This window comes from Pseudochaenichthys georgianus, chromosome 8 (assembly GCF_902827115.2).
Source record: "Pseudochaenichthys georgianus chromosome 8, fPseGeo1.2, whole genome shotgun sequence".
In the NCBI taxonomy this organism is placed as follows: domain Eukaryota; kingdom Metazoa; phylum Chordata; class Actinopteri; order Perciformes; family Channichthyidae; genus Pseudochaenichthys; species Pseudochaenichthys georgianus.
Window position 1 is genome coordinate 30,553,509 of NC_047510.2, and position 17,274 is coordinate 30,570,782.

At 41.7% G+C, this 17,274-nt stretch overlaps 1 protein-coding gene across 1 annotated transcript; it reads right to left on the reverse strand.

Moving 5' to 3' along the window:
- Positions 1–902: 902 nt before the first annotated feature.
- Positions 903–15,424, reverse strand: pdgfbb (platelet-derived growth factor beta polypeptide b). Its single transcript, XM_034090042.2, has 8 exons — positions 14,680–15,424; positions 7,412–7,508; positions 6,660–6,716; positions 5,605–5,798; positions 5,029–5,211; positions 3,254–4,040; positions 2,889–3,046; positions 903–2,776 (listed from the first exon to the last, which is right to left on the reverse strand). The coding sequence occupies exons 1-7, from the start codon at positions 14,743–14,745 to the stop codon at positions 2,907–2,909; spliced, it is 1,524 nt and encodes a 507-aa protein (XP_033945933.1). The 5' UTR covers positions 14,746–15,424; the 3' UTR covers positions 903–2,776; positions 2,889–2,906.
- Positions 15,425–17,274: the final 1,850 nt, after the last annotated feature.

Below are 17,274 nucleotides of genomic sequence, written 5' to 3' on the forward strand. Positions count from 1 at the left end.
ATATGCACACACTGTAGACACTAATGAGAAGAACACAGACTAAAACAGCAATGAGACGAATCAGATGATTAAACATGATCTTAAAATATATTTTATATTTTTTTTAATTTATTTTTTGCATTTTGTTGTAATCATTATTTTAATACTTTCTGCTGACACTAGGTGGGGCTGTGCCCCACCTGCCCCTAATGACCTGTCGCCTCTCAGCTATTGAGTAAAGTGAAATTTGGCACAGACATCCAAGATGTTTGCAGAGTAAATCCTAATGACGTTGGTGACCCCTTGACTTTACCTCAAAACTATTGGATGATTTTCCATGAAATTAAACAAAAATGTATTCATCTTGATCACTTTTGTAATCCCTTTACTTACTAAATCACCAGGTTTACATTTGAATTTGTCTGCGAAACTAATGACACTCCCATCAGACTCAGCTATTTTGTGTTTAGTGGCCGACTTATAAGCAAACGTTAGTATGCTCAGAGGCAAAATTAAGATGCTAAACATGATAGAAAAATAACACCTGCTTAGCGTCAGCTTGTTAGCATGCCGACATTAGAATTTACTACAAGGCCCTAATGTTTTTCTAAGTAGAATCTAGCATAGCAGACTTTGAGGGAGAACTCACAAAAAATTGCGCTGCTTTTGCGGCTATTAAGAACAAAGAAAGTAAGTACTTTTAAAAGCATCTGCATAGGACAGATTGGCCCATAACTGAGCTGCTAAGAAAATAGCGTCTTGGTTCTCTTGTGCTACATGACGAGTTGCAATTGAACAATAAAATATGCTGGGTTTGAGGTGCAATAATCCTTAACAATGTACTGTATTTTGTGAATCAGACCTCTAGACAAGTGATGAAGTTATTCATAGGGTTTTCAGCAAAATGTGAATTGACAAGTTAGTATGGTTGGAATCAGTTTTGCTTTATTGTTTTCTTGTTGTCTTGTTGACTGAGTAGCATGTTGCACATTTGTCCTTTCCGAAGCTAAGGTAAACTGGGAAAAAGGAATAAAAACACAAGTAGATTCAAGCACATTAGCTTCTTATATCCATATAAAATAGCATTAGGGGAAAGTTATCACAAACATTCCATTTTTTACATCATATCTTATAATAAAACACAATCAGTAACAGTTGTAAGTTGGCATGAAGAATGTACAAGCCATGTTTTTCAATAACTTAAGATGTGTGGCACCACCAGAGTTACTGGTTGTTACTGATGGAATTAGAAAGGAGACACAAAGAATATCTACATTGGCAATGTTTGGCTTTTTGCTTTCCAAATAAGGGACTTCTCATTTACTTGTGTTGTCTCTTTTAGTTTTCTGTAATTCAAATGTAAAAAATGATGTGATTTAGATTATCGTACTTTTCGGACTATAAAGCGCACCTGCATATAAGCCGCAGCAGCTAAATTGTCCGTCTGTCTTGCTCTCGTTCTGTCTCTCGGTTCCACTTTTACTTTGGCGCGCTACCTGTCTCACTCTTTTCCGGCCTCCAGCTTTTCCTGCTGGAGAGCCCGCCGCTTAGAGGTGGCGGGCGCGGACCGGTCCTAGAGCCCGTAGAGTTAAAGGTGGTTAATTTTACCTGTAAAATCCATAGATGTAGGAGGTTCCCTAGTGGCCGTTAGCTGTCCAAAAAAAATGGGGGAAAAAGTCGCGGCTTATAGTCCGAAAAGTACGGTATTCAAGCAAATACAGGGCGGGCGCTTGAGGGGAAATGTTCCGTAGGTGTTTCCCTTTTGAGAGTTGTAAAGGAATGTGATTGTTTCATTGGGAGGGTCACAGGTATTTATCGAATAGAGGAACAAACAGGTTTCGAGATGCAAACACTGAAATAGAAGTGAAACCCTGCATGATCCCGTTAGAACCACCTAGTCATCACAAAGCATAGTAACATATCTCATCTTGCAGTCTTTAAAGTATAAAAAAAGTTAATCCACAGTAATGGCAGAGATAAATAAATAAGAAACATAGCACAGCGTCAGGTCACACCTCGTGTTCAGATAGCACCTTTTTCTTCACCTGGGACGAGATTTAAAAAATGCAACATTTGATGTTTCTGTCCTCTAATCGCTTCAGTGTCATTCCAGTGTGTTAAACATAATATGGTTAGACGAGAGAGACCATCGCTGTTTCACGGAGCTAGACAATGATATGCTTCTGACGGTACATTTACACAGCTCTCTGTTCCCACGATCTATCAAAAAGGAAATACTGCTCAATTCAGTCGCTTGTTTTTACGATCTATTGATGATTGTCTCTATTATCGAAAACTCCTCAATGACACAAAAGTCCGTTTATATGTCCATTCTTCCACCGAATGCACATTGTTGTCCGTCCTGATTGTGTAATCAAAAAGAAGTGTAACACACTTTGTCCTTTGAACCCCGTAGCGACTCTGTCAACATGCTTCTCTCGGTTGATATCAAAACACGCTTTGCAGAAGAGTTTCGAGATTGCACTTTTGTCCTCAGCTCTACAGCGATGCAGTTTCAGTCCCCCGCTTTTTCTCAGTCTTCGGGTGCCGTGTGTTACTTCCTACCGGCGACTGTCATCGTAGAGGCTAGCCGCCAAGTCTTTATTTATATTCCTTTTTCTTCTCACCCTCGTCTGACTCCACACGCGTGTCGTCACAGGTTCACCAGACAGTCATTAGTAGTGTTACGGAGGAGCGGGACGAGCAGGTTACTGACAAGTGAATAAATATTGATATGAAGGAAGTCACTGCGCTTCACCTCTGGATCCACGAAGTACACCAAGTTCACCTTGTGTCCCTAGAGAGGAGACATCAGTAAACATACTTTGAACAGGAAATAGAAAACATTTTGGATCATCATTACATTCGCTAACCTTTCCCTTTTTCATTTGACTGTTCGGTGAACTCACCTGGCTTTCTTCTCAGCTCTACATTAGCATAGCTCTCATAGCTTTCTTGCTGATTCTTTTGCGATTCTTCCTCATCCTTTTCCGTGGCCGGGCGGGGGGTCTGGGGCCCGTTGGAGCCGATGGAGACCTCGTGGTAGTCGTAGATGTTGTTGTTGTTGCTGTGAAAATAGCATTAGCATAGCATTTTTAAAACACAACAAATATACGTTTTTCTCTTTCGGATCTATTTTATTGGGAAAGTTCCCGTAATAAAAACGTACAGTCGTTACCGAAGCAACAGAGAAACCATTTAGTTGTCTTTAAGTACTTCATTTTACTCGATACGTTGGTTTCGATGACCCCCCGGTATCAACAGCATCTCTCACCTGGTGTCTGTGTTGTTGGATGCAGGTGGTGATGAGGTTTGCCATGCAGGTGATGCTGCAGATCCTTTTCTTTCTGCCTCTCCTCCTCTTCACGTGTCACCTGCTGCTGCCTCAGGATCTCCTTCTCTTGGTCCAGCCTCTTGTGGAGAAGCAGCAGCTCCTTCCTCTCCTGCTGCAGCCTCTCCTCCTCAATCTGTAATGTCTGCGCCTCCTCGGGAGTGTCATTGTCTCTCCGTCTCGCCAGTTCTCGAGGATCTGGATTCGGCTCTTTGGTCGGTCTGAAGCGGGTCCAAACTCTCTCGTTCGGCGCCTCAGTGGGATTGAATTTGGCTTCTGGGTTGTGAGTAACGGCGTGAGAGGAACCACCCGTCTGGGTCTTGGACAGAGGGTCGTCTCGCCGTAATGGGTTCCTGTTTTCCTGATTCCCTTCGGTACTGTTTCGCAGCAACCCCTCCCCACCTTCTACCAACTCGTTCTTCTCCTCAACGCCAACATTATCCATTGTCTTGTTGCCATCCGAGACCCCAGCGGTCTTCCTCTCCATGGTCTCCGTCTGGTCTTTGGTCCCATGCAGCCTGGTGGAGTTATGTGTCCAGTGTGGAGCGAAAAGCAGAGCCTCTCCAGAGCGAGGTGCCTCCTCCCCAGCCAGGCCGTACCCCTCCCCAGGCTCGGTGAAGGTGTCTCCCCTGGGGCTCCAGTGCTGCTCCAGCAGGTCCTCCAGGTGGGCCCTCTGGGTCTGCTTCAGCTCGTCCCACTGATGGAGGTCATCCTTGGAGTGCACCTTGACCTTGGACGATGAAAGGAAACACAATTAAATTCAAATGTTCCAGTTTGGTCCGTTGATGCCCAACCAAAATCCTACTGTATACTATCTTATCTAAATGCATTCAAATGACTAGTCACAAAAAAGGGTGTTAATGAGTAGATAGACAGATAGATAGATAGATAGATAGATAGACAGATAGACAGATGGATAGATGGATAGATGGATAGATAGATAGATAGATAGATAGATAGATAGATAGATAGATAGATAGATAGATAGATAGATAGATAGATAGATAGATAGATAGATAGATAGATAGATAGATAGACAGACAGACAGACAGACAGACAGACAGACAGACAGACAGACAGACAGATAGATAGATAGATAGATAGATAGATAGATAGATAGATAGATAGACAGACAGACAGACAGACAGACAGACAGACAGACAGACAGACAGACAGACAGACAGACAGACAGACAGACAGACAGACAGACAGATAGATAGATAGATAGATAGATAGATAGATAGATAGATAGATAGATAGATAGACAGACAGACAGACAGACAGATAGATAGATAGATAGATAGATAGATAGATAGATAGATAGATAGATAGATAGATAGATAGAAGGATAGATTATATACATGCTGGTTTTGTAAGAATGTATTTGTTATGTAAAATATCTTCTGTTAGGTTTGCAATAGAAAAGGTTATCCACAAAGGAACAATTACTTTGATTGTGAGGGTCCAAGAAGTATTGAGCAATAGTTACGATGTCTACAAGGTCATAAGTTGGTCCATGCATACATTTGTATACATTCCTTGTCCAGATTACTTATGAAAGTGCTTAGAGTTGCAGTTGTGTATTGAGGTGTGTTGGATACTCTGAGCAGAAGAAGGCTCTTTTCTTGTGGTCACACCCGTATTACTTTGTGTTCCACTCCAGCCTAATATTCAGTCATGATTTAAAGCAGTACATCCAGTACACAAATACAATATACCTGTGCGTGTCCTTGGCTGAGTGTCTGGTTTTGGTGCTGGTGGTTGTGTTGTCTGCGAGAGGATTTTTTCTTTGGCGGAGGGAGACGTGGAGCCTGTTGGCATCGGCACTCTACGTGATCCACCACCGACACCACGGCTTTCGCGTAAGTTGGCCTTTTGTTGACATACTCAATCTTCATGACCTAGAGAGGAAGATAATCAAAGTCTACTTTATTGTCAATCTTTCAGTTTGTGTGTACAGACAGAGAGATCGAAATACCCTCTCACAATCCCAAAAACAAAGATATTTAAAATATGTATGCAAATATGTATATACCTACACAATCAATAGACACATGTATACATATGCACACATTAAGACCTGAATAAAAGCACAACAATCAATATATACAAAATAACAGTCAATTCAATATCTTTGAGAATGTACATTAGTGCAAGACTGTCCATCGCAGCGTAAAACAAAAAGTGTCGGGTGCCCGATTTGAGTAATAAGATGGCAGCCAGAGGGGATAACGGTCTTTCCACCATATCATCTTTTAAATGTTTGGATATTTGTGTCCTGTGTGGCTGTGTACCTGCAGGCGTCTGGTGTGCGTTGCCACGGGGACGCAGTGCATGCTCTTGGTGTTGCAGCAGCCGGAGCAGCGCTGCACCTCCACGCAGGGCGGCCATAACAGGAAGTTGGCGTTGCTGCGGTCCAACATCGCTCGGGTGACCTCCACCACTTCTGTCCGAACTTTACACAGAGCCTGCTGCGCCGGCTGGGCGTCTGAGGGACGAGAGATGAGTGTGAGCGAGGAAGAAATGTGGACCAATGGTTTCCACTCATTGTGCATGTGTGTGAGGCACGTTGAATCTCTTTGTGGTTGTTTTCTGTCTTTCTGTTGGAATTTAGTTTTTTCGTCACCTTGCATACATTCTTTGTAATTTCTCCGATTTACTTTTTTTACATCTCTTTTTGGATGTTTTTGTGCACTTTGCGGCTGCTTTGTTCTCTTTATAGTCATGTTGAGTCTCTTAGTGGTCGTTTGTGTCTTTTTTCAGTTGTTGTGCGACTCTTTGTGTTGACTTTGCGTCTCTTTAAGCCGGTTTCTAGCAGTGGGATGATAACATGAGTAGACAGCTACAGCTTCCTCATATCAGACATGAGGACGTTTTCCTGCAGCTGTTTGACGTCCACAGATAAGATATGAAACATATTCGACATGATGATTGACGTAGGGTATGAGTATCTCCTCGTGCAGGAGGGAAGCCAACAAAGGCACGGAGACCGGTGTTCATTATTCAGACATCTGTTTCATCAAAAAGGTTAATGGGGAGGATTTGACCGAGTCACTAAAGCCACACCTGTCACATCAATCACCTCCCAGGAAGGGCAGTCCTTTACTAATGAGGATGGAGTACTTTACATGTCATGAGGAAAATCAGGAATTCTCCACATCACCACGACAACCGTCTAATAAACTATTTATGGGTTTGAATGCACACATATGTAACCTTAAGACCAGACCGTGAGGTTGTGTTTGACCCAAAGAACTTATAGCAGTGAGGATAATAAATGGACATATTTAGTGCAACAAAAAGGCCTTTTAAATGATATAAGGATTTGGAGGGGGGGGGCTTATCTTACCGAGGCTCCTTGGTAGTCTGTGGCCTCCGTTCGCTGCAGAAGTCCCGTCCTCCTCATCTGAGACAAAACAATAAACAAGCACAGCCTATGACTTGTGTAAACACAGCAAGTGATTTATGAATGGTGTTTATGGCATGCGGCGCATATGGTGGTCTGAGGCCTTATAGCGCCCCCTGGATGTACGGAGACAAAACGGGAGCTGAACAACTGGCATGTGGAGCGGAGGGGGAGAGGGGGGAACAAAGAGGTGGGGGGGGGGGTAACGTCACATGTGAGGGTGCTTATGAGCATGTAACAAGGAGAAATAAAGACATGGATATAGCTTAAGTGTGTATTGCATGTGTTGTGTTCTCCTGCTCCGTGTGACTCCACTTGTTTGTCGGAGTTGGTTTTATTACTGGCGATGTTTACTCGTCACAATTATGGTATAAGTGACAACTTGTTGCCATGTTTATTTGTAGGTTATCATTGCTTTGCTTCGCACATTTCATGTTTTATTTACTTGATTACAAGTTTCTGCAATTCGAATATAATCTCAGAATATTAATGCCGGCATTTATGATAACATCACAAATCAGCAGATTGTGTGTGTTGTTGCATCCCTGGCCTTCATGTATTCATCAGTTTTATTTAAAGAGACTCGAGGTCCATTAATCAAAGACATACAACACTCAAAGATAAATGAAAAAAGGCAGTTAAGCCAATGTCTCCACAGAGGTGTTGATGAAATATCAGAAGTGGCTGGTCTTTACCTACGGAGTCAGAGAGCAGCAGCAGCTGGAGGTCCTGGATGGAGGAGATGGGGCTGTTTCTAACCAGCTCCACCAGGGCTGCAGGCAGAGGATCCCCCTGAAACACAGCAGAGAGAAATCAGACATATCGCTCTGGAACATGAGTGTGGGATATAAGGACGCAGCCATTGAGTTTCCAGCCGTGCACGAGACAATAAGAACATCTATTTGAGTGTTTCCCGCCCGGAATTCATCCTGCATCACACATCACAGAGCTCTCCAAACAACTCCTCTGAGGAAAGGGAAGAGGGAGTGTGTGTGTGTGTGTGTGTGTGTGTGTGTGTGTGTGTGTGTGTGTGTGTGTGTGTGTGTGTGTGTGTGTGTGTGTGTGTGTGTGTGTGTGTGTGTGTGTGTGTGTGTGTGTGTGTGTGTGTGTGTGTGTGTGTGTGTGTGTGCGCGCGTGCGTGTGCGTGTGTGTGTGTGGGCTTGACTTGAGGAACTAGAGGTGATCAAAATGAAAACAAAGTTGCATTTGTTCTAGAAGAAACCTCAGTGTGAAAATCGACAGGTCTTTTGATACAAACATAACATCTGTTTTTGTTAGACTTTTAAATCCAGGCTGAAGACTTTTCTTTTTGTCGCTGCTTTTAATTGAACTATTCATATCTTAGACTGCACTGTAACTTTTATCCATGTATTTTTTCTTTTAATGTTTCTTTTATTAGCTTTTCTTTTTAATGACTGATTTTAAATGCCATTTTCTTAATGTCTTTCATTTTTTGTAAAGCACTTTGAATTGCCTTGTGTTGAAAAGTGCTATATAAATAAACTTGCCTTAGTTTATTTCAACAGTGGGATCTTTACTGACATATTTTTGGTCGTCGGACAAAACTTCCCAAAAGTCTCGTAAACTGGCATCAACCGCAGAATGTATTCCAGGCATCTGGCAAAAAACACGTTTCAGAAAACTTATTTTTATTTACTTTACTATTATTAATTTATTTTTTATAATTATCTTATTTATTTCCTAATTTTTACTTGTAACCGTTTAACTTAATTTGTATTTATATTTTTGACTTTATTTCATATTCTGTTGTACCATTGTATTATTTGTCATTTGAATGGAAAAGTCCTAAAGAAAAGAAAATGAAAATAAACAGTTAACATTTTTTTTTTAAACTCTGACTTTGACACAAGCTAGCCGGAAGATGTAAAATGCTGATTCATGAGTCATCCCTGCTAAACTATGGAGTTTTTATAGCATGGAAGCGATAAACAACATGAGGCTGTGTCACAACAGGAAACTTAATAGTAGGACAATTAATTCCAAGTTGTCTTTGTTGTAAATAACACCAGGATAAGATAACACTTAGTGCTAAGCAACACAACCAAATGAGTCCATCACACACACCAAGCAGCAACAGCTCCACATGGGGACACATGGAGTGGGTGTGGGTTTAACCCCCCCAGTCATTAATGGGCAGGAGGGGGTATTAACCAAAGCGGACACACAATGGTCACTAAGAGCAGGGTGAATGACTATTGGCGTTGTGTCTTGTCATCTGCTAACATTTAGGGGTCAAAGGAGCCAGGAAGGAGTCAGGAAGTGGGGGAAGGAGTGATATGGAGAAGAGGAGACGGAGAAGGGAGGTGCATCTGAAGAAGAAAAGTGGGATAATGGATGAATAAAAGACGGGTTAAAATGGACAAGGATCAGACATGGGTCGAGAAACTTCCTCACGTTGCTTTAAATGCTGTGGACGTGCTTCGTTTGCTGTCGCATGGAGACAAGGAGCCAATGGAGATGGACTCAAAGCAGCCAATGGGGACAGACTGTAGGACCAACTGACACACTGTGAACTCATATCTGATCTCTAATCTTTCCCTGCTTGATGCTGTGTGATAGCATTTGTATTTCTTTGTGTTTAAAGCCTCTTTCTCATCATTTGACATTATATGTTAGATTACACTGGCCTTCTCCCACTATAAGAACGTTTGGATTTCAAAGGATCCACTTTCTCGCTTCCTTAAAACTGTAGGATTCAACTTCTCTAAGGAGACACTCTGCCTAGTTGTTCTTCTTTATTACTAGCATAAGGAAAACAAGCTTTTATGTTGAAGGCTACTCGGACTGGAATAATTTACCTTCTAAATGTTACCTTAGACATCCTCTGGTTTGTTAAGCTAATTTCATCTCCTATTTTAGGACAAATATGCATGTTTAAAATTACATGAATGAACATCTGTCTGTGGCTACTACTACTGGCTTTAAATTGTATTTCAAAAAGTTAAAAAAGAAGATGTCATCAGATTAGTGATGTAGAAAATAGTGATAACTAGCATGATTGTAATCTTATAACAACATTGTCTTTTGGTTTTTCTGTAAGTTTAAAGGTGGGGTAGGTACGTTTCAGAAACCGGCTCGAGATACATATATATTCCATGGAATGCTCTTAACATCCCGATAGCAATGAATATCTTAAGTGCTTTGACAAAAATCCATAAAAAAATGTCATCTGTAGAAGCCGTAATACTGTAAAAAGTACAACCAATCGATTGGATGGCCTACCTGCCTGTCAGCCTTCCATCGGGGCACAAACTTATCTCGTGCCCTCATTGGTCATGTGCGCGTTCGTGTGTGTTGGAGGAGGGGCTCTGTGAGGAAGTGGCAGATTTTCTCCGATTTTCAAATTCTAGCGATCTCGAGCCGGTTTCTCAAACTTACCTACCCCACCTTTAATGTTTCTTTAATAGTTTATTTTCTGTGTACCACCCCGTCAAGAACAAGATTACCCATCTCAAGGGGCTTACTCTAAATACAAAAATGTGCCTTAAAATGTCTTAGAATACAAATACATCAGCAATTTGGAACCATACAACATGTAAAGGACTACACGTCGTAAATGAAATGTAACAGTGTAGGTCCGGTCCGGTGCAGTGTGTAGGACTGGAGTATAATGAATCCCTATGGGAAGCAGGTTTCAGCCAAAGGAAGCAGCCATCCATGCATGGACATGTATTCTCATCCTGCCTCTACTGTACGCCGCTGACTTTCCCCCATTGTTACCGGGCTTTTCAGAGCGCTGAATAATACACGGGGAAATGCCTGCTGTATGACGCTCACACGTCTGAGCTGTCCGTCCCCTCAGGAGTCATCACCGTGATTTCTTCCCCTCGCCAAACGGAGCAAAAGCCGCCTGCTCGGCTAATTGTGTCTGATGTTAATTATAGGATGTGTTCCTTTGTTCACGGTGGTGCCTGCTGCCATGGCGATTTGTGTCTAAGCAGGAAATACTAAATAAACACTTTGGGTTCTGATAAACAAAACAGATGTCAACACATTCAAAACAGAATGCGTAAACACACATCGAGAAAGCTCAATGTTTAAACGAAGATAATAATATCAAGATAGTAAAATAGTAGGTTGTGGAGGAATGCCATAGGACCTGTAGGTAAACAAGAGCGTAAACGAATGAGGGTTTATGGAGGCATCAAACCAGGGCTGCCTATAAATAATGATTGTTGTCCATTTGGATTATTTTCTGTGTTGACCTGGTAATCGTTTGGTCTGATAGAATGCAAGGAAATAGTGAAAAATGTACATCCTGATTCCTCAACCTTTAAGGTGATGTCTTTTGTTGTCCGTCCAAAACTTAAAGAAATTCACTTCACAGAATTTAAGACAGATAAAAGTGGAAACATCTCTATATTTGAGAGGCTACCATTGTTGCATTAAAAAGTACATGAATCGATAATATGTGATTATTTTTTGTTTTGCGTTTACCCAATATTGCACTTATAGCAATGATAGTTATGATGTTGCTAAACTTCGATAAATTGTGGAGTCCTACAGTCAATCAGTTAAAAAACCATTATGGTTGTACAATATCGCTCTTCTTTTAAAATCATGACACATCCTGTTGTCTCGTGCACTTTTTGTCTTTTTACATCGTCCAAAAAGATCCCGTTTTTGGACGTAATCCAGCCCTTATCACCTCAAGCAGGCTCCCGTCCCCTGGAGGTGTGTCGGACGCTCTGAGGACTGCCAGGTCCCGGCTGCAGTGGCAGGAGCAGGAGACGAGCGTCTAATGGCTCATAATTAGGGGGTCGAGTTTGCTGCGGCACACGTGTGCAGTTTCACGTGTGCTCGTTGAAACTGCGCCGACACGTGCGCAAAACTGGAATGTCTGAATAAATGTGACTATAATTAATTCCTTTGTCACGATGTACGCTCTGGAAAGGCGCCTAATGCAATCAAGGAGAATGATGTTTGTGCTGTAAATTAAATGTCTGGATTCCTCGTTGGTGGTCCACATTTAAATCTATACAGTTGAATGTTCGGGTTTGTGATTGAAGCTTGCAGACTGACTCCAGTGAGACTTGGGGAACTCCTGCTTTTGTACCTCAAAGGCTAACTTTCTCCCTTCGAAACGCCCGGCCTGTCAAATGTGAGCTTTCTTTTTACATGTGGTGCCTCGAGAGGCTATAAAAGGCAAAGACAAGCTGATGACAGGGATCTCAAGTCATCCATCATAGCTGTGTTCCAGCAGAAATCCACCTTTATGTTAAGCTTTCATGGCTACGGTAAAAGCGTACACTTAATAGTATAGGTGGGGTAAATGAAAGGGGGGATAATTAAGCGCACGTTAAGACGGCAAGAATGGTTTTTCCATTAATTAAAAGCTTCCATTATGAGCAGAAGACCTGGATGCACGCTTCCCGATACCAGCTGTCTGAATGAAACACTCTTTCTGACTTGTTTAAAGGTCTACTTCCTGACGGACTTGTTAGCTGTGTGTTTTGACACCATTCGTTTCACAAGTGGCTGACACGGTGGTTCATCGTGAAGATTGACTTCCTGGGTCGGAAACAGAGAAGAAATACAAATAATAATCTGATGAAAATGTGCATCTGGACCTACTTCTACTTCTACAGCCTTCATTTCGGCAACAGAGGCAAACGTGTTGGAAATGCCATTCATCTTGAAGACTCACTTGACCCAGACGAGACCCTGAGTTAAGATTTGACTTCCTGTTTGACCTCGGGAGACGGTCAGACTTCACCCATCGATCATGCGTGCATATTTCACCGCAGCCCGTTCATTACTCTGACAGATGTGTGCAGAAGTGGTTCACTGGAGGTGGAAACTCAAGTAAACATTCATGGTAACATCCTCGTCACACAACACTTAAAAAATACTGACACTTAAATGGAGACAACCCCATTGCATTTCCAGGTAACATTGTCATTGCGTTCTGCACTTAAATATCGATAAGTGTTTTAGACCCTCAACGTCTGGCAACACGGGTGATTTACATGGTGTTGATGCATGACACATATTTCATCTTGGCTCCAAGACATATTTCACCCCGAGTGTCAACAACAGTCTCTCATGTGGTTTCCCATGGTCGTCCACTGGGACTGACATGTGGTCTCTGCAGCATCACGTCACAGTAAGACGCTGCTCACTTTAAAGGTCCTCTATGATACTGGTTTCATCAATATGTTACAGGTCTCAGATATATACAGAGCCTGTCTCTGATTGGCTGATACACCAAACAGGTCATTGCAGCATTACCCATAATCCCCTCTGTTTCAGCCCTGTTTCCAAAGTGCTGATTCTCTGTCTGTTACTTTAGATGAAAATAAGGAGCCCCTCCCCACGCCCCTCTGAGAGAGATTTGGTTATTGAACTCAATGGTGCTCTAGAGGAGATTCAGGTGATAAGGGGAGGGGGGGGTTACCTTGGTTGCTGATTGGCTAATGGTTACACAAGCCAAAAAGTCGTTATGACATCATAAAGTGGCCAAAATCTGATCAGCTCATTTTCAGACAGGTTTTTATAGAAATGGATCAAAAAGAGAGAGAATCTTTGTTCCTGAAACTTTCAGAATCTCTTTAGACAGGGGGGGGGGGGTCACATAATAGGTGACCTTTGAACTCACTCAACATCTGGAGCAGCATCCACTTTACCCCGTGGAGCATCCAGCTGCTCAAGAGCCTCTCATGGCAGCCGTGTGTGTGTGTGTGTGTGTGTGTGTGTGTGTGTGTGTGTGTGTGTGTGTGTGTGTGTGTGTGTGTGTGTGTGTGTGTGTGTGTGTGTGTGTGTGTGTGTGTGTGTGTGTGTGTGTGTGTGTGTGTGTGTGTGTGTGTGTGTGTGTGTGTGTGTGTGTGTGTGTGTGTGTGTGTGTGTGTGTGTGTGTGTGCGTGCGTGCGTGCCCCTGGGCATCCATCCATTCATTCATTATACCAGTTAATGGGAGGAATAACAGTTATTTTCCGCGGGGAGGATCCCAACCAACGCACAAGCAATAAGGGAAAGACAGGTTTTATTATAAAGCTAAAGCAGGTGCACTAAATTCTAAAAAATAAAGAAAAATCTACTTGATATGAATATATTGTTCGTTGTAGTCTTGATGATGTTACTCATAATTTAGCTCAATAAGAGAAATACAATAGAATAGAATAGAAGTGATACAAGTGAAAACCCTTCATTTAAAGTCATGTGTACGAATTTAGTGAAAAGGTAGCTTACTGTAAGTAGCCAAGGCTACGTTTCTTTTAGCTAGCATACTTTAAAGCTAGGCTATTTCCTGTCATAGCTTGCGCTGCATTTTCATTGTTTGAATCTAACAAACATTTACTGAAGTAATTGTAATTTATTACTGTTACTTTATACTTCTACTACTACGATACAAAGAGAAATATGGGATTTTGTACTTAACTACGTATTCATTTTACAGCTAACGTTAGTAACTTTACAAATGAAGATTTCTGCACTAAAAAAAGTTATACTAATAATATGTTTTGTTATAAAATAAGCTAGCTTGGTCGATTAATCTAGCCGATGTTTTTTTTAGAATGTTCTGCATTTAGTAGGCCTACGTTTATTGAGTACATTTAGCTTATTACACTTACTTTTACTCAAGTAAACTTTAAAATGCATGACTTTTACCTGTGACAGAGAATGTTATAACACTGCGGTATTAGCACTTTAACTTAAAATAATATAAATACTTCCTTCAGTGCTCAATTCTCAATAAAGTATGTTTTGCTTTGATCTCTATCTCTATCTCTATGTGTTATGATAAAAAAACACTACTATCTATTGCTAGCTTTTAATGGTCGTTTCATTTCTTTGAGTTTTAATTGTTATCGTATTCTATGTTGCACCTACGGGACCAGCACAAAGGATATGTCCTTATGCCTTAACACTGACAATAAAGTTATTGAAATGTTGAAAATCTTGAATCGTCTCTAAAACATCGACAATTTTGACGCAAACTCACCTCGGCTGCGCCAAACCGCAGACACGTCGCCAGCAGCGCGAGCAGCAGCTGTACCCACGAGCTCATCTTGCTGCCCAGCCTCGAGCCACTTTGACGGACCGGGCATTTATGGAAGCGCGAGGGACCCCTCAGCACTGCGCGCGGAGGGACAGCGGCTCGCCCTGCGGAACCGCGTGCGCGTAAACGGTCCGTCCGCACCACTGTTGTCTCTTCAGAAGAAAATATCCGAAGAAGAAGATGAGAGAAGACGAAGAAGCTCCAAAGTACTGATGAATAATAACCTTCCAAGTTTTAGTCAGTGTTCTTCAGTCTTTCTCTTTTAGTCCACCTTGCACACAAGTCGCAACTAATTTACTCAAACATTACCAAGTCACAAACTTCGCCTAGAAAGCAGTCCTTAAGAAAGTATCAATTAATCCAAGAATGCCCAGTTTAAAAAAAATACAATATATCCAACTGACGTCTTTCTTTCCAAAAGTGAGGGTCTTTTTGTAACCGTGATGTGTCCAAAAGTGCAGATCAGAATTGTGAGCACGGTAGTTTGCGGTGCTCTTCTTCCAAGAAGTCTTATCAATAAGAAACGCAGTGTGTGTCTCGGAGCGCCTCAGCCTGCTGGAGCCGCCTGATTACGCAGCGCTGTGGTGGAGCTGAGGGGAAGAGCAGCTCTCCAAGAGTCTCTCTCCCGCCCCCTGTCTGAAGAATGGCCCTCTGCACACAAAGCAGCGACATCAGTCCACAACGAGCTCTTCACACACACACACAGCAGCCACTCTGAGCTCTATTTCCTCTGTCGTGAATCATGTATGCAGATATTCCTGAGGCTGGGCCAATCAGTGGGTTTGTCTGATCCGAAGTCTGCGTCAGCCACATGATCTGGCTTTAAATTATAGTATTATTAACTCTGAGGGTTTAAATATATCAACATAGTGTTAGTATGTATGCTGTGGTTGTATAGTAATGCGGGGTACATTAGGTACTTGGTTGTTTTAATTCATTATCTTTGTCTACTCAACTATATTCATTTCATAGTCCTTAGTCTTGTAATACTTCCAGGTTAAGATTTTATACATGATTTCTTCAATGCAACAGTGCTTAGATTGCTGCAATTTGACACACTACAACTAAAATGCTACTTACCCATAAATGCACCTGTATTAAAGGAGGGGTAGGTAAGTTTGAGAAACCGGCTCCAGATCGCTAGAATTTGAAAATACACAACCGGAGAAAATCTGCCACTTCCTTACAGAGTCCCTCCCCCAACACACACGAACGCGCACATGACCAATGAGGGCACGAGATAAGTTTGTGCCCCGATGGAAGGCTGACAGGCAGGTAGGCCATCCAATCAGATTGGTTGTACTTTTTACAGTATTACGGCTTCTACAGATGACATTTTTTTATGGATTTTTTGTCAAAGCACTTAAGATATTCATTGCTATCGGGATGTTAAGAGCATTCCATGGAATATAGCAAAAAGTGCATCTCGAGCTGGTTTCTGAAACTTACCTACCCCACCTTTAAGGATCTAATAATATAGTTTAACATGTGATAATATAGCACTCAAAGTTATTTTTCTGCATGCCAACTGTACTTATCAACCACATTCACATTTAATTGTTTGATTTTGAATGCAGCGCTGTATCATGTAATGGAATACACAGATGGTTGGTTCACTACAGCGTTATAAACCCGATATAAACAAAAGCTGCAGTGGTTTTATGCTTTAAATAAACCAAAATGCTGCCAAAATAACATCCTAATGGCACAGATTTGTAAATAGTATCATGGTTCAGCATCGATCAAGGCTCTGCCAGCATTTGAGTTGCTCTATCAGCAGTCAAAATAACATCCATGAGTTATTTAAAGTGTATAACATATGCCTCACATGGACAAATTCTGGTTTCATGGGAAAGTCATTAACAATAACAACAACCCTGTGACGATTGTTAACTTCAAACAACTATCTCTAATAGTGATAATTACATTTTAAAAACGTGTCATGTTCAAGATTCAATGGTTTTAATGCACATAAGCTACAGTGTGGAAATGACAATTAAATTCTTATGAACCGAGCTCCTCCAACAATGCAACATAGTTATATAATAAAATACAAATAAAAAATAATGCAAGAAGTCTATATACACGTAAATAGAATATGATATACGTTGCCCTATTTCTCAGTTAAGAGTAAAAAATGCAGATCAACTTGCATCCAGGGATTGTACGTAAAACAAAAGATGCCTTAAGCAACACGAATGAACAACCAATGACCCTTAAATCACCGCATTGCATAACAGACCTTTACGCAGCGACTATTGCTGAAGAGGTCACAGGGATAGTTGCCATGCCAACTGACTCCTCTTGTTACCTCAGCCTCACGGATAGCCGGGCTATCAGGAAACAAAACTCAGAGTCCTGACCTTTTGCCGTCAGTTTAGGGAACATTTATAAACAATGCCTGACGGGCCCCAAAAATAGTATATCAGCACGGCGACCTCGAGGACTCGTAATGATACGTGACGGGGAGAAAAGAGCAAGAAAGCTTTTATCATGGGGAAAAAACACATTTGAAAGTGCAAGAAAGAACAACACTGC